Source organism: Geotrypetes seraphini, chromosome 4 (assembly GCF_902459505.1).
Source record: "Geotrypetes seraphini chromosome 4, aGeoSer1.1, whole genome shotgun sequence".
NCBI classification, from domain to species: Eukaryota; Metazoa; Chordata; class Amphibia; order Gymnophiona; family Dermophiidae; genus Geotrypetes; species Geotrypetes seraphini.
In genome coordinates this window covers 167,514,199-167,535,447 of record NC_047087.1, presented here as the reverse complement: position 1 = coordinate 167,535,447, position 21,249 = coordinate 167,514,199, and the positions used below count along the sequence as shown (strand labels likewise).

General features: G+C 44.0%; 1 protein-coding gene across 6 annotated transcripts in view; it reads right to left on the bottom strand.

The window, feature by feature from the left end:
* Positions 1-1,755: 1,755 nt before the first annotated feature.
* The window catches only part of RIPOR1 (RHO family interacting cell polarization regulator 1), a 350,808-nt gene continuing 331,314 nt past the window's right edge, over positions 1,756-21,249 (bottom strand). For all 6 annotated transcript variants that reach the window (XM_033941973.1, XM_033941972.1, XM_033941974.1 and 3 more), the window contains 2 exons: positions 17,801-17,891; positions 1,756-2,874 (listed from right to left, as the gene is read on the bottom strand). In XM_033941973.1, coding sequence (XP_033797864.1) covers positions 2,777-2,874; positions 17,801-17,891 — 189 coding nt within the window. In that variant the 3' untranslated portion in view covers positions 1,756-2,776. The remainder of the gene's footprint in view (positions 2,875-17,800; positions 17,892-21,249) is intronic.

The following is a 21,249-nucleotide window of genomic DNA, read 5'->3' as shown; positions in this document are numbered from 1 at the left end:
TTTTGATGTATTATTTTTAAAATATGGTTATCCGCCTGGAATCTGATTGGAGATTTGAGCAGGCTATAAATGTTATATAGAATAATTAAGTGCCGCTGAATATTCGTGGTCCATGTTAATAATCTGCCCCATATTCAACTATTTCAAACAATGTAAAAATAATAAACCATCTACAAAACCAGAGCTCAGTTTTGTTTTATGTTCCTCCATTATTCATCCTGCAATTGAAGAAATGTTCTGATGATGTGCTGGTGGCAGGAATTTCAAGAAGGGAACAGGGAACAAGTGTCAGGTTCAGCTACACATGGGACCTTTGTTGCCAGTAGGAGTAACAGCCGAGCAGAATTTCTTGTCCAAGCTAAAAGACTAAGCCTTAAAAAAAAAAATAATAATAATAATTGCCTCCATTTCTCATTTTGGATGTTTTGTTGGCAGTTCAGCAGTTGGCTGCACCTTGACTACAGCTTGCTGTTGGTGTTTGCAGTCTGTTTATGCCATTGTTCTGCCCTTTGACTGTCATCAGATCTAAACCTTCCTTCAGTCTTGGACCCAGCAATGTTGCTGCCAAGTGCGTCTCTGTAAAATAGTGATTCAGATGATCGGCATGACAATTCTTTAAAGAAGTTATCACATGGTGGCCTGAGCTTGCAGTTATCAGATGCTATTTCAACTGATATTTCATTGGGGCCACAAGATGTGAAGGCTTAACATTTTTCCTTTTTTAGTTTTTCCAGCTAGTTGACACACTGCTCCAACATTTTCTTCAGTGAATGACTTTTGTCCGCTTAGTGAGTGTAATCACCTCCATGTACATTATAATAAGCTCACTTACCTCACTGGGGACATCATTTGCATCAATTTCAGTTTTTGATGGTTGGAATCCATGAGGGTATGGAGATTGAGATTATGAATCATACAACCTATCCAAATGCTGCGTTCATATTAGCTGCAGTCACATAGATGAGACTAGCTCAGTAGACAGCTGAGGGGAGATATGACTGAAGTCTACAAAATCCTGAGTGGAGTAGAACAGATACAAGTGGATCGATTTTTCACTCCATGAAAAATTACAAAGACTAGGGGGCACACACAAAGTTACAGGTAAATACTTTTAAAACCAATAGGAGGAAATATTTTTTTCACTCAGAGAATAGTTAAGCTCTGGAACGCATTGCCAGAGGTTGCGGTAAGAGCAGATAGCATAACTGGTTTTAAGAAAGGTTTGGACAATTTTCTGGAGTTATTGAGACACGGGGGAAGCCACTGCTTGCCCTGAATCAGCAGCATAGAATGTTGCTACTCCTTGGGTTTTGGCCAGGTAATAGGGACCTGGATTGGCCACCGTGAGAACGGACTACTGGGCTTGATGAACCATTGGTCTGACCCAGTTAGGCTATTCTTATGTTCTTATTCTGTCAAAATGGTCAAAACAAATCAATATTCTCACCAGTTTATCAGCCTCATTGCCAAAATTGCTGAACACAAGCACCTGTTTTCATCAAGGTGAGCTCCTCAAATTTTGTTTTCTTTTAACTGAGGTGTTAGTTTAAAGTTTTCAAGTCAAGGTGTGCACAGGGATATAATCTAGTCTCCATCCACTCCCAATCATCTCGTCATTCATTTTGATCCATCCCCTACAATTTCCACAGATTCCCATGGGTTTCCTATTGTCCCCATCTCTATGCACATTTCTAGTCTAGACATCACTATGATAAGATAGCAGGAATTAAAAAACAAAAAACCTTACTAAAAACATGCTGAACATGTATCTTTATTCCTGACTTAAAATCAAAATGCAGGCATACACTTTAATTACATAATATATATTTTTTATAGAAAAACTTCCTTTGAAAAATCTGTAAATAAAAAAACAACAGGGCTGCAGTCCCACCCCTGCATTACTGTTGCAAGCAATGCAGAGCTAAAAATGAAGATGTAAAAATGTAAAAACACCTGATTTTTAGCTTAAAATCCACATGACAAATTGCACACTTAAGAGGACTCAGGGAGGGAATAATAGAAAAACTGGAACACAGTGGAATAGGACAGAAGGTAAAGCTATTAAAAGGATAAAAGGACATAAAGAGAGTGGGAAGAGAATATGGGGAAAATAGGGAAGGAGAGGCACAACAGGAAAAAGAAAAGCATGGAAATATAAAAGGGAGATAGGGAGGCACTTGGAGCTATGGCAGATATTCTTTATTTATGATAAGAAATAGAATATATATTAGATATCTTTTTATATAAGAAAACACAACTTAAGGTGGCTGTGGCTCTCTCCAAAGTGAGAGTGGACAGCATATGAGCCAACAGAGAGCAGGCAAACTATGAGCCATGCCTAAAAGCATGCTGGGCTCTCCTGGTCAAGGCAGAAGATTTAGGGAGTCCACATCTTAATGTCAAGTTGCATCTGCCTGCCTGGTCTGCATGCCTCCATTGACCTTTGCAGATATCCTGCAAGCAGCAGTATGAGATATTGATACCAAATACTGAGGGGAAATAAAAGCTGAATTCACATCCATCAAAGACTCCAGCCTGTAGTAACCACAAACGTCTGAGCAGTAAAATGGGTGTCTATCTGGAGTCCATGAGTTCTCTGAATACGAAGGTGCTCATCAACAACAGGCTACGATAAGGCAGCAACTGCATGGACAGGAGGAGATTTAATACTGTTAAGACAAGATACTGGCAAGAGTAGGGTTCATCCTTCATTGCTGTTGACTGGAAAATCTTGGAACTCAGGGCGGAAGTATATGCCATGGTGGTGCCAGAGCACTCAGAAAGCTGTGCTTGCCATGCTGCCTGGTGCAAAAATCCGTGGCAAGCTGCTGAATGTTTCCTCCAGGTGCTGGTATGCAAGTTTACCATCCTCACCTGAAACAGAAACATATTGGGTCAACCGAAGCTCCAAAGAAATGGGTGTTAATTTAGAGAGAATACATTATTATGAAAGACCAGGAGTCTAAAAATGCCCAAGGGAGAAGGAAAATGGCAGACAATATTTCCCCTGATATTTCAGCCCATGGCTGTCAGATTTCTTTTTAAACATTGGCCACCACAGGTGGTCCTAGGCCTGACTGGTCAGTGCCAGCCTACACCTGGATTCTGGCACAGAATATCTGGTTCTTTGGCAGCTGCCGGAAGTTATCCAGGGAGACAGATTGGGCAAGTGAGGCTGGGAAAAATTCTGATTGCTAGCCAGTCACCAGCGTTGAACACAGTCAGTGCTCAGACAACTTCCAGCTCTGCCTGCTTTCCACCCCAGCATTACCTGAGAAGATCAGATCAAACTGTCAGAGGCACTATCCACAAGAGTTGCTGAATATCTGGCCAGGAGTCGTTTATCAGGCATTAAGTGGGTAGGCAACAAGAGCCAATCGGCAGGCATTAAGTATTAACTCCCTTGTTTTTCCTTTTCAGTTCTTAATTTTAATTTTTAAGCAGGTATTCCATATTCCCTACTATCTGCCTGGAGGTGGCTATTACGACAAGAGCCACAGAAAACTGTGCACACATTACTGCAACTGATCCTTGCAGTGTCGCTGGTAATATTATGATGCTGAACAAATCAGATCAACTACAATAGTCAAAAATAAACTTAGCAGACAATAACTAAACTAGATAAGTTGGTGCAAACTCCTTGGATATTTACCTATTAATTTGCAAAAATAATTGCTGCCCCTCACCCCCCCCCCCACTCCACCTCCCCTCCCCCCCAAAAAAATCCCCAAAGATGTTTTCCCAGCCTAGGTAGAAGTAGGGGAGGGGGCACCAATCCACCACAAAGCACACTGGAAGCAGGGGGGCTCCAGCTTACTGAGCCCATAGCAATGCACATTGTTTACACATTTTAAGCAATCTGCTCTCATGAATATGAGGGCAGAATAGTCTAGTTGCAAGATTTTGCTTGTTTAGAACAGTCGCTATGCTCTTACAGATTCAGAGAGAGAAGAACCTTCAGTTCAATTGTGATTGTGTGATGTGTGTCTACTGTATGTACTTGTACTGCAAGACCTTGCTTGTATATCAAGTTAAAATTTAATAAAATGTTTTGCTTGTCTTGCAAACCAAGTTACTTGCAATCCAAGGTTTTACTGTATTAGAAAATCCAGTGGCTTTATCTTATGATACTATTTTATTTGTTACTCTTATGAGAGCTAAAAGTCAACTATCTGTGAGTAATAACAAGTTTCTATTAGTAATGACAGGGGTTGCCATGCAGCTTATTTTGAAAAACTGGGATAGATTAAGTTATTCATTTTGGTGGGAAATCCTATGTTTTACTTATAAAATGGAATGTTGTTTGGCCATACAACAGGGACGATTTAAGAATTTTATGGATGTTTGGGAGTCATTGGCTAAATATTGTAAAGAGGAATAATTTTTCATTTTGTGGACATGTAAACATACACATCCTCGGGAATGGGAATGGAAATGGTATTGATATAGGAATTTATGAATAGTTTCATGAAGATTTTAATATATTTTGTATTGGGTGGGAGGGAGGGGATAAAAATAATACAGCATTAATGTTATACATTTGTTGTACTTGGTTTGTAATACCCATATTGTGATTCATTTGTTGCACAATTGTAGCTTGAAAAATCAATAAAGATTTATTAAAAAAAAAAAAAAAAGTATATTTACATTTTATAATTACTCCTGGTACAATTAGGCTGTTTTTGGTTTTTTTTTTACCATATTGAAACCTCACGTGGTCATGTTCCCCCTTTTTAAACCACTTCAGGCAGCGCACGGTTTTACTTTCGTTTTCAAAGTGTGGAGCATTTGCCTGCTACAGCACGGTATGAGAAAACCTTCTAACTTTCATTTTTTTCTTAATGCTCTGCTTTTGAAGATTTATTTCTCCAACGCTTCATTCTTTGCTGCCTAATCAACCGTGTTTAGCATGCATTTACCAGTCTTACTTAGTTTTTGGTCTTACATTAAGTCTTATAGCCCTCTGCTTTGATCTGTCCACAGTGCGACGGCTCCTCACTGCAATCAGTGAACCTTATATACAAGGTACATGTATTTCTTTTTTGGTTACCCGCTGTCCCTTATCGCTTTTCTGTTTATCTTTCATACATATCTTCTTCACACATGTTGCTATACAATATAATTACTTAATGAGTTTTCATTATTTGGGTTCTTTTTTCATTTACAGCTCTGGGTAAAGAATCGCTGCTGCGAAGGCATCTTAGATCGGGGATGGGAAGAGCTGCAACCCCGGCCCCAGAGAGACAGAGGTATATCACAGGCAGACATGACTATTATTGGGAGGAAGGGAAGGGAAGCTTCGGTTCGGTTAGCCGGAGGAAGGGAATGTGTTGCTGGTCCGAACGGAACTTCGGTGCTAGAAGGGACGTGGTGGACTTTGTTACGGGGGCAGAGGACAGCAGTACCCCTCACTGCAGTAAACCCAGCCGCATGTATCCCATGGATTGGTTCTTTTGTGCTCCCGATAAATGGAGGTGCCTTCCTACTTTCTCAATCACATCGTAATGGCACTCCCTATGCTATAGATCCTGTTAATAATATTGGATTTAACAGTTTTGTAAAGCTTAAGAATTATGAGAAGCACCAGCTGTGTTTTCATTTATTTTAGCAACAATTTTACTTTTAAAAGTATTTTAAAGAGTTTAAGGTAGCCTGATTCCTAAAAATATTTTTCTCATTTTGTGCCTATTTTCCAAAACCACGAATAACTGTTGAAATGTTATTCGCGTTTTTTTAGTATTCACAGCTATGTTGTGCCCGCATCCCCCGTGAATACAGAGGGAAAAGTGTAAATTCCTTTGATCAAAACAAAAAACAAAAAAATTGACCCTGAGATAATAATAACAAACAGTTCATATACCGCAGGACCGTGAAGTTCTATGCGGTTTACAATGATTAAAAGATGTTACAGACTGAGTAGAATTAACAAAGTTAAGAGTTAGTGATTAACAGTTCTGGGGATCAATTGTTGTGGACTAAGATTGTATAGGTCAGTTACCTAAATACTTCAAGAACAGATACATTTTTAGGTGTTTCCTAAATTCTCCATAAGTAGTATGCATAATCAGTTATTCCAGATCTTTGCCCCATAATGCTGCTTGATGTGAGAAAAGATGTTGATGATGACTTAATTTACACTCTCTAACCGGTGGGGAAACAAAATTCAGATGTGAGCTTCTCTTATGTTTGTTGGTTGTGAAAAAGAAAAGGTCAGTTATATATTTAGGGGCTAAACTTTATAGTACATTAAAGCAAAAACATCCAAACTTGAACTTCACACGCGCCTCCATTGGCAGCCAGTGTAGAAGTCGGTAGGAAGGTGTTACATGATCGAAATTCTTCAGCCCACAAAATAGCCTGACCACTGCATTTTGTACCAGTTGTAATCATAAGAACATAAGAAGCGCCATCTCCAGATCAGACCCTTGGTCCATCAAGTCCGGCGATCCGCACACGCAGGTGTACACCTGGCATAATTTTTAGTCACCCATATCCCTCTATGCCTGTCGTAAGGAGATGTGCATCAGATGCATGAACGAAGCTCGCTCGTTGATAGTAATTTGAAATTGATGATGATGAGACTCAACTCCATGCCTCCCGTACCTTATGAAGCACCGTCATTTTTCTCGCCAGCTCAGCAGCTTGGGGGGCTGGATTCCATGCTTGCATCAATCACTGCCTCTCGTAGGAGATGTGCATCTAGTTTGCTTTTGAAACCTAGGACGGTCGATTCCGCAATAACCTCCTCTGGGAGAGTGTCAACCACTCTCTGCGTGAAGCAGAACTTCCCGATATTTGTCCTGAACTTATCCCCCCTTAGCTTCATTCCATGTCCTTTTGTTCATGTCGAATTGGACAATGTAAATAATTTTTTTCTGCTCTATTTTATCAATTCCTTTCAGTATTTTGAAGGTCTCGATCATATCCCCTCGCAGTCTCCTTTTCTCAAGGGAGAACAATCCCAGTTTCTTAAGTCGATCCTCGTATTCCAGTTTCTCCATACCTTTTACTAGCTTCGTTGCTCGTCTCTGACCCTCTCCAGCAGTTTTATATCCTTCTTCAGGTTGGGGGACCAATGTTGGACGCAGTATTCCAAGTGGGGTCTGACCATTGCTTTATAAAGCGACATTATGACCCTTTCCGATCTACTCGTGATTCCATTCTTTATCATGCCCAACATTCTATTTGCTTTCTTTGCCGCTGCCGCACATTGCACTGACTGATTCAGGGTCCTATCTATCAGTACACCCAGGTCCTTTTCTTGTTCACTCTTACCCAGAGTTGCACCCGACATTCTATACTCATATTCCTTATTTTTTCTGCCTAAATGCATTACTTTGCATTTTTCCACATTAAACTTCATCTGCCATTTCTATGCCCATTTCTCTAAATGACACAAGTCACTCTGGAGTTCCTCACTATCCTTCTGCGATCTGATCGCCTGGCATAGCTTTGTGTCGTCTGCAAACTTGGATGATCTCACTGGATGTTCCTTCTTCTATGTCATTTATATAAATATTAAAAAAAATTGGCCCAAGTACCGAGCCCTGGGGTACACCGCTAGTCACTTTCTCCCAATCGGAGAACTTCCCATTTATGCCCACTCTCTGTTTTCTGTTCTCCAGCCATTTGCCTATCCATCTTTGTATATTCCCTTCTATTCCATGGCTTTGTAGTTTCCTGAGAAGTCTTACGTGTGGAACTTTGTTGAATGCTTTCTGGAAGTCTAAGTATATTATGTCCACCGATTCTCCACTATCAATTTGTTCGTTCACGGTCTCAAAAAATTGAAGTAAATTTGTTAAACATGATTTCCCTTTCCTGAAGCCATGTTGAGGGATTCCCCGGTGTGAAGTACACCGGGGAATCCCTCTGGGTGAATATGGCTAGGGGGAAGGACAAATGCCTGTATCTTGGTGTAGTATACAGACCTTCAAGACAACAGGAGGACATGGATATAGAATTAGTCGAAGACATTGAGAATATCACTTTGTATGGAGACACAGTATTGTTAGGAGACTTCAATATGCCTGATGTGGATTGGAACAATCTTTCCGCTACGACCAGCGGCAGCAGGAAGCTATTAACCTCTATAAAGGGAGCGAGACTCAGACAAATGGTATTAGAGCCCACTAGGGATCGGGCGATACTAGACCTAATACTCACCAATGAAGAAAGTGTAAGAGGTCTCGGTAGGTGATACGTTGGCCTCCAGTGACTATAACATGATATGGTTCAACCTCAGGAAAGGTTTCACTAAGTCAAGCACTAAGTCAAGGTCCTCAACTTTAAGGACACAAACTTCGAAAGCATGGGAGATTTCGTCCATCGGGCACTGCAAAACCATGCCGAAACAGATAATGTAGAGGTAATGTGGTCAACTCTGAAATCAACCTTACACGAAGCAACCAACCGCTACGTCAAATCAGTAAGTAAACGGCGAAGAAACAATAGACCACAGTGGTTCTCGGCAGAGATCTCAGACCTCATAAAAAAGAAGAAAAGAGCGTTCATCATCTACAAACAATCAGGGAAGCGAGAATCCAAGGAATATTATCTGGCCAAGTCAAAAGCGGTCAAAACGGCAGTCAGGGAGGCCAAACTCTGAATGGAGGATAACCTTGCGAAGAACATCAAGAAGGGCGATAAATCCTTCTTCCGGTATATTAGTGACAGAAAAAGAAACACAGATGGGATAGTACGCCTTAGGAAACCCGACAGGAACTATGTAGAATCGGACTCCGACAAAGCCAAACTTTTAAATGAATACTTCTGCTCGGTCTTCACTTGCGAGGCGCCAGGATCTGGGCCTCAGCTGCCAACGAGGGAAAACTCGGAAGACCCGTTTCGAAATTTCGAGTTTACGCCCAGCAGTGTCTACGAGGAGCTATCAAGATTCAAGGTGAACAAAGCTATGGGACCGGACAAACTATACCCCAGGGTGCTCAGGGAGTTGAGTGACGTCCTGGCGGAACTGTTATCCGCGCTCTTCAATCTTTCCCTAAGTACAGGAAGAGTCCCGTTGGATTGGAAAATGGCTAACGTCATTCCATTCCACAAAAAGGGATGCAGGACAGAGGCTGAGAATTATAGACCAGTGAGTCTCACATCGATAGTGAGTAAACTTATAGAAACACTAATCAAACGCCAATTGGATACGATCCTGAACAAGGAGAATCTACGAGATCCCCATCATCATGGTTTTACGAAGGGAAGGTCCTGCCAATCAAATCTGATCAGCTTCTTTGACTGGGTAACAAGAAAGCTGGATATAGGGGAGTCCCTGGACATTGTGTACTTGGACTTCAGCAAAGCCGTTTGAAAGCGTCCCACACCGCAGGTTATTGAGCAAGATGGGTTCGATGGGACTGGGTGAAACATTAACCGCATGGGTTAGGGACTGGCTTAGAGGTAGACTTCAGAGGGTAGTGGTAAACGGTACCCTCTCCGATATGACAGAGGTGATCAGCGGAGTGCCGCAGGGCTCGGTCTTGGGCCCGATCCTATTTAACATCTTCGTAAGAGACTTGACTGAGGGGTTGAGGTAAAATTACATTATTCGCTGATGACGCCAAACTATGCAACATGGTAGGCAACCGCACAACAGATGAAAGCACAGTGCCCGACAAAAACTCAATGCCTGACAGAATGACGCAGGACCTACTCCTGCTGGAGCATTGGTCAAAGACTTGGCAACTAAGTTTCAATGCCAAAAAAATGCAAGGTCATGCACCTTGGCGGCAAAAATCCATGCAGACTTACACCTTAAACGGTGAAATCCTAGCAAGGACAGTAGAAGAACGTGACTTGGGGGTAATCATTAGTGAAGACATGAAGACTGCCAATCAAGTGGAGAAAGCTTCATCCAGGGCTAGACAAATCATGGGCTGTATCCGTAGAAGTTTCGTCAGCCGTAAGCCCGAGGTCATAATGCCGTTGTACAGATCCATGGTGAGACCCCATCTGGAATACTGTGTACAATTCTGGAGGCCGCATTATCAAAAAGATGTGTGGAGAGTTGAGTCGGTTCAGCGAATGGCCACCAGGATGGTCTCAGGACTCAAGGATCTCCCGTATGAAGAACGACTGGGTAAGTTGCAGCTGTACTCACTCGAGGAACGCAGAGAGAGGGGAGACATGATCGAGACGTTCAAATATGTCACAGGCCGAATCGAGGTGGAAGAGGATCTCTTTTTCCTTAAAGGTCCCACGGTAACAAGAGGGCATCCATTGAAAATCAGGGGTGGGAAATTTCATAACGACACCAGAAAATATTTCTTCACCGAAAGGGTGGTTGATCGCTGGAATAATCTTCCACAACAGGTAATTGAGGCAAGCAGCGTGCCAGATTTTAAGAAACGATAGGATTGGCATGTGGGATCTCTTCATGGAGGTAGTTAGGGGGTGGGCCATTAGTGTGGGCAGACTATATGGGCCGTGGCCCTTTTCTGCCGTCATGTTCTATATTTCTATGTTTCATCAGGTCATGTGTATCTAAGTGCTGGACTATGCTATCTTTAATCAGTGCTTCAACCATCTTTCCAGGGACAGACGTAAGGCTCACAGGTCTGTAGTTGCCTGGTTCTCCTCTCGATCTTTTTTTTTTAAATTGGCATGACATTCGCTATCTTCCAGTCGTCTGGTATCTGTCCAGTTTTAATTGTTAGGTTGGCAAGTTTTTGCAATAGCTCTCCGATTTCAACCTTCAATTCTTTTAGGACTCTCGGGTAAATTCCATCCGGTCCAGGGGATTTGTCACTTTTAAGATTGTCGATCTGGCAGTATATCTGGTCCAAGTCCACTTCTACTGTGGTAAGGCTGTCCTCTATTACTCCTTTAAACACTTCCACTGCTTCTGGTATCGTTGTGGTGTCCTCCTTCGTAAAGACAGACGCAAAGAAGGAATTTAGTCTCTCTGCAATTTGTTTTTCTTCCTTGATGTACCCTTTTCTTCCCAGGTCATCCAGCGGTCCCACCGCCTCTTTTGCGGGGTTTTTTCCCTTTTACATATCTAAAGAAGGGCTTGAAGTTTTTGGCCTCTTGCGGTATTTTCTCTTCATAGTCCTTTTTGGCATCCCTCACCGCCTTGTGACATTTCTTCTGATCATCTTTGTTTGTTCCAAGCTTCGGTTGTTTTCGTGCATTTCCATTTTTTAAGAGAGTCCTTCTTTGCTTTTATGGCTTCCTTAACCTGTCTGGTAAGCCATGCCGGTTCTCCTTTGCCTTTAGTTCTCCTTTCTTTGGAAATCCGCAGAATGTAGAGATTTTGTGCTTTCGTGATAGTATTTTTCAGTAGGGACCATGCCTGATCTATCGTTTCAATTTTGTCCATCTTTTTCTTGAGCTGTTTTACCATGGCTCTCATGTGTTCGTATTTACCCTTTTTAAAGTTTAAGGACATGGTTAAGGTTTTGGTACGTTTTCTTTTCCCGATCTCAAGTTTAAAGTTGATCATGTTGTGATCGCTCGTCCCCAGCGGGACCGTGACTTCTACTTCTTTTGTCGGTCCCGTGAGACCATTTAGGACCAAGTCCAAGGTGGCATTGCCTCTTGTCAGCTCTCTTACCATTTGTTCCAGGAAGCAATCCCCTAGCGCCTCCAGGAACTTGGCCTCCTTGCCGCAGTTGGAGGTTCCCAGGTTCCAGTCTATCCCTGGGAAATTGAAGTCTCCCAAGATTATTACATTGCCTGTCTTGCATTTTTGTTTGATTTCTGAGTCTGTTTCCTCCGTCTGTCCTGGGGGTCGATAGTAAAGGCCAATTTTTGTGTCCGCACCGTTGTGTCTGGGAATCTTGATCCAGAGGGACTCCAGCTTCTCTTTCCTATCCGTCGTAACCACTTTAACAGATTCTACTCCCTCCTGAACATATAGGGCAATACCTCCACCTTTCTGCCCTACTCGAGCTCTTCTGTATAGTTTGTATCCCTGTAGTACTGTGTCCCATTTATTTTCTTCATTCCACCATGTTTCTGTTACGCCAATGATTTCCAGTTCATCGTGTCTTGCTATTGTCTCTAATTCACCCATTTTGTTTCCCAGACTTCTAGCATTTGTATACATACATATGAGTTCTCTTTGTGTTACCTTCTTAGACTTTCTACGCTTAGCTGTCTCTATTGTTTCTTTCACGGTATCCTTTTCTGCTCCTGCGTTGTCTCTCTTGTTTGCTGTGTTGTCATCCCCTCCAGTGTCTGAATCGTCTCCCTTATTTGCTGAGAGGTCGTCCCCTTCTGTGTCTGAGTAGTTGCCCGTGGTTCCTTCTTCGAGGCATCCTGTCGCCCGGGCCATCGACTGGTGGTCGACTATCGGCTTTCCCCTGTCTTTTAGTTTAAAGCCTTCTTGATGGCCTTCTTCATGTTGCCTGCCAATACTCTTGCTCCTTCCTTGTTGAGGTGTAGTCCATTCTTTCTGTAGTACTTGCTTTTTCCCCAGAATGCCGTCCAGTTGCGCATGAAGTCAAAGCCTTCCTCTTTGCACCATCATCTCATCCAGGCATTGATCGCTTGCAATTCCCCTTGTCTCTTTCCGTCCGCTCTTGGTATCAGGAGGATCTCTGAGAAAGCCACCTTCACCTACCTGATCTTCAGTTTTCTTCTGCTTATTCCATATATTCTTTTGGGAAATTGCCAAATAGGCGATGTTACAGTAATCAAGTTGGCTCAGTATAAGGGATTGTATCAGAATTCTAAATGATGAAACATCAAAGTATGCTCTAATGGGCCGAAGCTTCCAGAGGGTGTGAGAACTCTTTTTAACTAAGGAATCCACCTGGTCTTTCATGGTTAGGCTCTGGTCCAATGTTACTCCCAATACCTTCATAGTAGATTGAATAGGATAGCTAAGATTACTGATGCACATTGATGTTTTAGTGTCAAGCGGTTGTGGCGAAGCTATAAAAAAATTTTGTTTTTTTCTGAATTAAGCTTTAGTCTGAATTCAATCATCCATTGCTCCATCAAATTTAGTACTTCTGTTGCTTTAGGGGTAGCTTCTGAGAGAGAGGTAGTGAATGGGATAATGATTGTAAAGTCATCTGCGTAGCTAAATAATTTTATCCCCAGTTGGGACAATTGTACACCTAATGAAGACATGTACACATTGAAAAGCAATGGGGATAGCCATAGAGAAGAAAATCCAAGAGAAACCAAAAAACACTGTGGAGTGACGATATTCCTGAAATGGACTTTATTGAAAATTTAGAAGTTCCACAAGTCAATGTAAACAATCCACATAGAAATAAAATGATCCACATAAAAACCTTGAGGACCTAATCCGCCAAGATAGTCCTAAGGTAGTAGATATGTGGAATAAATAGTCCAAAAGTGCAAATGTGTGGAACTCCGCAGAGAACACACTCGCATAAACCAAAAGCAATATTCCTTTGTTCAAGACATATTGAACAATACAATTCATGAATTTCCATATTTTGGGTTTCTTCTTGTTCTTTTAATTCTCAGGGATTTAGTTGCTTTCTCTTGGGCCCCTTTGCCTTGCACCTCTGATGTACATTTCTTTAATGCATATTGGATTTTCAATTAATGTATTTTGTAGTTTTCAAATGGATATGTTTATGATAGTCTTTGAATGTATTCTTTCAATTATGATGGTCTTTATATGTGTTCTTTATTAATGTACATTGTGGCTTCCACATGTTCATATTTATGATGGTCTTTTAAGGTTTTCTTTTAAGCATATTTGCATTTATTTTAATTTATGGTTTTTTAGTATGTCTATGTTTTTATTTTACATCCTACATTCATTTTTAATTATGTTTTTTATCATGTCATGATTTTATGTATGTTTCAATCTGCATTTCTAATGTTTTAATCAGTGTCCCTGATGATGGCATTTTGACCACTCTAAAACTCGGATCCTAGTTGGAACTATAACTAGGAATAAGAACTGTTTTTACGAATAAAGTTTTTCCCACTGGTTGAATAGACGCCTCCCTTGCCTTTTATTGGATTGCCCATATGAAACAGGACATCAAATCTGAACCACATCCTCAATTCCATGCTGCAGTACATACTTTCCTCTTGGACTATGCCATTTCCTTTTAAAGGGGGCTCTAACAGAAATGATAAGACTTTTAGTTTATTTGTGGTGGCACTCTGTTGCAGGTTTATTTAGCATCTTTTACGATTGCTAGATCAGTGTTCTTCAACCTTTTTACACCTATGGACCGGCGGAAATAAAATAATTATTTCGTGGACCGGCAAACTAATAAGACTGAAATTTTTTAAAACCCCATTGCTGCCCCATCCCCGCGAGCTCGGTCCCATTAACCATCTGATCCCATCCGCACAAGCCTCAAATAGTTATGATTTTATATTGAACATATTTTATTAAAGTATAAAAAGAAGCAATATTCTGTACAATTGTCATTTTATAAATCTAAATAATACAGGGCAAGGATCAACAAAACCCCCGTCTCCCCTCCCCTTCACATATATCCCCTCTACTATCAAGAAAACTGAATAAGCCAAATTATTACAGAATGCTACACAAATATCATGCTAACAGAATACCACAATCACACATGGCAGGAATGGTGTTAGGGGAGTGGAACTAGGGCAACTGCCTCCTGGTCAGAGAGAGCCCTAAGCCAGCTGGAAGCTAAAGACGCACTGCCTGGGCTTTGCACTCCCCAGTTATGTCTAACATCAGCTCTAGCAGGATACATATTTTAAATCTGATATATTCTAATCACAAGATAGAAATAAAATTATTTTTTTCTACCTTTTGTCGTCTCTGGTTTCTGCTTTCATCTTCTTTTCACTCTCTTCCATCCAGCGTCTGCCCTCTGTCTCTTCAATCCAGCATCTGCCTCTTCCATCCACTGTCTGCCCTCTACCCCTCCCCCTTCTATATGGTATCTGCGTTCTTTCTATGCCCCTCTCTCCTACACCAGATCTAGCATCTTTGTCCCTCTTTCCTTATTTTTCATCTGATCCCCCTTCCCAGCATCAATCTCTTTCTACTTTGTCATTCCTCTGTCTCTCCCCTTTCCCTCATCTGATATCTCCATTCCATCCTGACTCCTTCCCCTCCTCTAATCTCCCTGCCAGCTGTTTCCTTCCAATGTTCCTCCTCCCCTGTCCAGAAGTACCTTCTCCCTTTCTTCCTCCCCTTATCCAACAGTAATTCTCATCCCTTCCCCTTCTCCCCTGTCAGCAGTAACCCCTTCCCCTCTCTTGTCCAGGAGTACCCCTTCTCCCTTTCCTCCTCCCCTTATCAAACAGTAATTCTCATCCCTTCCCCTTCTCCCCTGTCAGCAGTAGCCCCTTCCCCTCCCTTGTCCAGGAGTACCCCTTCTCCCTTTCCTCCTCCTCTTATCCAACAGTAATTCTCATCCCTTCCCCTTCTCCCCTGTCAGCAGTAGCCCCTTCCCCTCCCTTGTCCAGGAGTACCCCTTCTCCCTTTCCTCCTCCTCTTATCCAATAGTAATTCTCATCCTTTCCCCTTCTCCCCTGTCAGCAGTAGCCCCTTCCCCTCCCTTGTCCAGGAGTACCCCTTCTCCCTTTCCTCCTCCTCTTATCCAACAGTAATTCTCATCCCTTCCCCTTCTCCCCTGTCAGCAGTAGCCCCTTCCCCTCCCTTGTCCAGAAGTACCTTCTCCCTTTCTTCCTCCCCTTATCCAACAGTAATTCTCATCCCTTCCCCTTCTCCCCTGTTAGCAGTAGCCCCTTCCCCTCCCTTGTCCAGGAGTACCCCTTCTCCCTTTCCTCCTCCTCTTATCCAACAGTAATTCTCATCCCTTCCCCTTCTCCCCTGTTAGCAGTAGCCCCTTCCCCTCCCTTGTCCAGGAGTACCCCTTCTCCCTTTCCTCCTCCTCTTATCCAACAGTAATTCTCATCCCTTCCCCTTCTCCCCTGTCAGCAGTAGCCCCTTCCCCTCCCTTGTCCAGGAGTACCCCTTCTCCCTTTCCTCCTCCTCTTATCCAACAGTAATTCTCATTCCTTCCCCTTCTCCCCTGTCAGCAGTAGCCCCTTCCCCTCCCTTGTCCAGGAGTACCCCTTCTCCCTTTCCTCCTCCTCTTATCCAACAGTAATTCTCATCCCTTCCCCTTCCAGCAGTAGCACCTTCCCCTCCCTTGTCCAAGAGTACCCCTTCCTCCCTTTCCTCCTCCTCTTATCCAACAGTAATTCTCATCCCTTCCCCTTCTCCCCTGTCAGCAGTAGCCCCTTCCCCTCCCTTGTCCAGGAGTACCCCTTCTCCCTTTCCTCCTCCTCTTATCCAACAGTAATTCTCATCCCTTCCCCTTCTCCCCTGTCAGCAGTAGCCCCTTCCCCTCCCTTGTCCAGGAGTACCCCTTCTCCCTTTCCTCCTCCTCTTATCCAACAGTAATTCTCATTCCTTCCCCTTCTCCCCTGTCAGCAGTAGCCCCTTCCCCTCCCTTGTCCAGGAGTACCCCTTCTCCCTTTCCTCCTCCTCTTATCCAACAGTAATTCTCATCCCTTCCCCTTCTCCCCTGTCAGCAGTAGCCCCTTCCCCTCCCTTGTCCAGGAGTACCCCTTCTCCCTTTCCTCCTCCTCTTATCCAACAGTAATTCTCATCCCTTCCCCTTCTCCCCTGTCAGCAGTAGCCCCTTCCCCTCCCTTGTCCAGGAGTACCCCTTCTCCCTTTCCTCCTCCCCTTATCCAACAGTAATTCTCATCCCTTCCCCTTCTCCCCTGTCAGCAGTAGCCCCTTCCCCTCCCTTGTCCAGGAGCACCCCTACTCCTTTCCCTCCTTCCCTCTCCAGCAAATGTTTCCTCTATGTAGGCTAGCGGCAGCTCTGTGTGCTTTTAACTTCGGCACACAGCTGCCCCTAAGCAGTATTTTAGCCGCAGTTTCATGAGGCAGCCTCGGAGCCTTTGGTAGGCCGGCCCGCTTTGATGATGCGATGTGGGCCGGCCTATCAAAGGCCCCGAGGCTGCCTCATGAAACCGCGGCTAAAATACTGCTTAGGGGCAGCTGTGTGCCGAAGTTAAAAGCACACAAAGCTGCCCCTGCTTGTCTGGGGGTGCGGAGACATACGTGGCAGGAGTAGGAGGTAGAAGGCAGGAGTGTCGGCATAGCGACGGCAACAGGAAGTTGCACGTCAGCTGATGCCGGCACTTTTTGCTATGGCTGGGGACCCGAATCCTTCGCGGACCGGCAACATTTTTTTGCGGACCGGCACCATTCCATGGACCAGCGGTTGAAGAACTGTGTGCTAGATGATATTCAACCCATGACTGGAAATATTTATTTGACCACCACCCCTCACAGGCTAAATTAGACCCTGATATTCAATACCAACCCTTATCCAGGTTCTGGTACTAGCTATTCAAGTCTTTGGTGGTGCCTTAACTTAGCCAGGTAAAGTCGATATTCAGTGCCACAATGGACCCACTGGAAACCAGTCTACTATGTTTGATATATGCCATTAGAAAGGCTCTATAGGTGGGGTGGGATTTTTAGAGTGGAGGTAGTGCAGTGCATGAGGCTAGCAACTGGGATTTCCTCTTAGGCCTGTATGATTTGGGTGCTTTATGGGAGGAGATCAAAAATGATTTTAATATAAATAAATCTATGGTTACTACATATGGAACCACATATAGATTCAGTGCTAGCATTTTTTTCCCACAATTGCCATTCAATGCCACAGTGCACTGAGATAACATTTCCAATCTGTATTCTGACATTTCCTACACTTTCACAGGGGACAACAGCAACTCTATTCTCAAAACAGTAGTGCAATTATGGGAAAGAGTTTGTCAACATTTGTATACATGTCACAGGTAAGGGAGGGGATAAAATTTGGATTGTGCTTACCCAAAATCTTAAGACTATGTTTGGCAGCATCCCGGACTTCTTCTTTGTCAGTTTGGCACAGATATACCAGCTGGTCAATGCTTTCTTTGGCCTGTTGGAAAAGGAAATAGAGTAAGAGAAAATTAAAATAGGGTACATTTCCATTGGCAGGAGTCAAATTGTCTTAAAGAGAAACAAAATACAAAGACCAATCAATTCAATGCCAGCAGAATGGGGATAATTCTAGGTCCAAAACGCTACAAGTGTAAATGTTTAGAATGCTAGCATACAAATCTAAATGTTATTCTGTAAATATATGCACATCTTACTTAGCATATAGTTTACAGGTTCATATGGGCAGAACTCACACTTGTGTATACAATTTATAGAATACTGTAAGTTTTCCACATCACCAGAACTTAGGCGCGCACAATCGTAGCTCTGTAGCTGGTGTAAGTACTTGCACCTATCTTAATACGCACATATCTACCAATTATGCTAATATTCTAGAAAGGAAAAGTAGGTGTCTTTTTTTATAGTAACATATACTAGGATTGTCTAAATTAATTTCACATTAAGGACTCACATTCCATAGTATAGTAAACATTCAAATATCCTCATGTTGATTTTTTGTATGAACCTTCAGACTACCATCAGGGTATAGACCTCTGACTGTAAAGCACAGTTACTTACCGTAACAGGTGTTATCCAGGGACAGCAGGCAGATATTCTTAACACATGGGTGACGTCACCGACAGAGCCCTCGGTACGGACCTTTTTAACTAGAAGTTTCTAGTTGGCCGCACCACGCGTGCGCGAGTGCCTTCCCGCCCGACGGAGGAGTGCGTGGTCCCCAGTTAGGATAAGCCAGCTAAGAAGCCAACCCGGGGAGGTGGGTGGGACGTAAGAATATCTGCCTGCTGTCCCTGGATAACACCTGTTACGGTAAGTAACTGTGCTTTATCCCAGGACAAGCAGGCAGCATATTCTTAACACATGGGTGACCTCCAAGCTAACAAAGAGGGAGGGGGGATGGTTGGCCATCATGAAAATAAATTCTGTAACACCGATTGGCCGAAGTGACCATCCCGTCTGGAAAAGGCATCCAGACAGTAGTGAGTAGTGAACGTGTGAACTGAGGACCAAGTGGCAGCCTTGCAGATTTCCTCAATGGGCGTGGAACGGAGGAAAGCTACAGAAGCAGCCATAGCTCGGACTCTGTGGGCCGTGACAGCACCTTCCAGTGAGAGACCGGCCCGAGCATAGCAGAATGCAATACAGGCAGCAAGCCAATTTGAAAGTGTCCGTTTGGAGACAGGACGACCCAAACGGTTGGGATCGAAAGACAAAAATAGCTGAGGGGATGTACGGTGAGCTCTGGTACGATCAAGGTAGTAAGCAAGGGCACGCTTACAGTCCAGCGTGTGCAATGCCTGTTCCCCAGGGTGCGAGTGAGGCTTAGGGAAGAAGACGGGCAGCACAATGGACTGGTTGAGGTGAAAAGCCGAGACCACCTTGGGAAGGAATTTAGGGTGGGTACGCAGAACAACCTTGTCATGGTGAAAAACAGTGAACGGAGGGCCGGCAACCAGTGCATGCAGTTCGCTAACCCTCCTGGCAGAGGTGATGGCAATTAGGAAAAGCACCTTCCAGGTAAGGAGCCTGAGCGAAGTTGTGGCAAGAGGCTCAAAGGGAGGTTTCATGAGTGCTGAGAGAACCACATTCAGGTCCCAGACGACAGGAGGAGGCTTGAGAGGCGGCTTGATATTGAAGAGCCCTCTCATAAATCTGGAAACCAGAGGATGAGCCGTGAGGGGTTTTCCGAGAATAGGCTCATGAAACGCAGTGATGGCACTGAGGTGGACTCTGATGGAGGTAGTTTTGAGGCCAGCATTGGACAGCGAGAGCAAATATTCCAATACAGTTTCCACCGCTAAGGAGGTGGGTTCCTGATGATGCCGGAGACACCACGAGGAGAATCTGGTCCATTTCTGATGGTAACATTGGAGGGTGGCCAGTTTCCTGGAGGCGTCCAAGATGAGGCGGACCGGCTGAGATAGATTCTCTGGAGAGGTCAGCCCGAGAGAAACCAAGCTGTCAGGTGGAGCGAAGACAGATTGGGATGCAGTAGAGACTGATGCCGCTGCGTAAGTAGAGTAGGAAACACAGGAAGAGGAATGGGCTTCCTGGAGCTGAGTTGGAGCAGGAGGGAGAACCAGTGTTGGCGAGGCCACCGAGGGGCGATGAGAATCATGGTGGCGTTGTCCTTGCGGAGTTTGGACAAGGTCCGCAACATCAGAGGAAGTGGAGGGAAGGCATACAGGAACCGATCCCTCCAATCGAGCAGGAATGCATCCGGGGCCAGACGGTGAGGAGAGAAGAGTCTGGAACAGAAGAGGGGCAGTTGATGATTGTGAGGTGCTGCAAAGAGGTCCACCTGCGGAGTGCCCCATCGAGCAAAGATGGAGAGCAGAGTCGGAGGGTCCAACGTCCACTCGTGAGGTTGAAGGATGCGGCTGAGATTGTCGGCCAGGGAGTTTTGTTCGCCCTGGATATAGACCGCCCTGAGAAAGAGATTGCGGTCCGTGGCCCAGGTCCAGATGCGCAGAGCCTCCAAACAAAGGGGGCGAGATCCGGTGCCGCCTTGCTTGTTTATGTAGTACATGGCGACTTGATTGTCTGTGCACAGGAGGAGGACTTGAGGACAGAGGAGATGTTGGAAAGCCTTGAGGGCGTAGAACATGGCTCTGAGTTCCAGGAAATTGATGTGATGACGATGCTCCTGTGTGGTCCAAAGTCCCTGGGTGCGTAGATCTCCTAGGTGAGCTCCCCACGCATAGGGGGACGCATCCGTGGTGATGATCATAGAGTGAGGGGGTAGATGAAAAAGTAGACCCCTGGAAAGATTTGAGGAGTTCAACCACCATTGGAGAGATTGCTGAAGAGATGATGTCACAGAGATGGGATGAGAAAGAAGATCCGTAGTCTGTGACCATTGGTTGGCGAGAGTCCACTGAGGCGTGCGAAGGTGGAGACGTGCCAGAGGAAGGACATGCACCGTCGAGGCCATGTGACCCAGGAGGACCATCATCTGTCGGGCAGGAAGGTAAAATTATGGTCATACCTGTTAATTTTCTTTCCTTTAGAAGCAGCAGATGAATCCAGAGACTAGTGGGTATAGCTCACATCGACCAGCAGGTGGAGATAGAGAACTGATTAACAGTTGGCCTTAAAGCCTGGTGTTCCTTCTGTTGATTCAGTTATGCACTTTGCCCAAGCATCCCGAAAGGAGAATGAGCAGCCACAAACTCCATTCCAGTAAAAAATGTGTCTTTCTCTTCTGAATACCAGTGATATTTTCTCTCTTTTTTTATTTTAATTGATTTGATTTTTTTTTTTTTTTTTTCCAGTCATGAACGAATACACTTACCAACTATAGCCCCGGCTACCCTAATGACATAACCACCCTA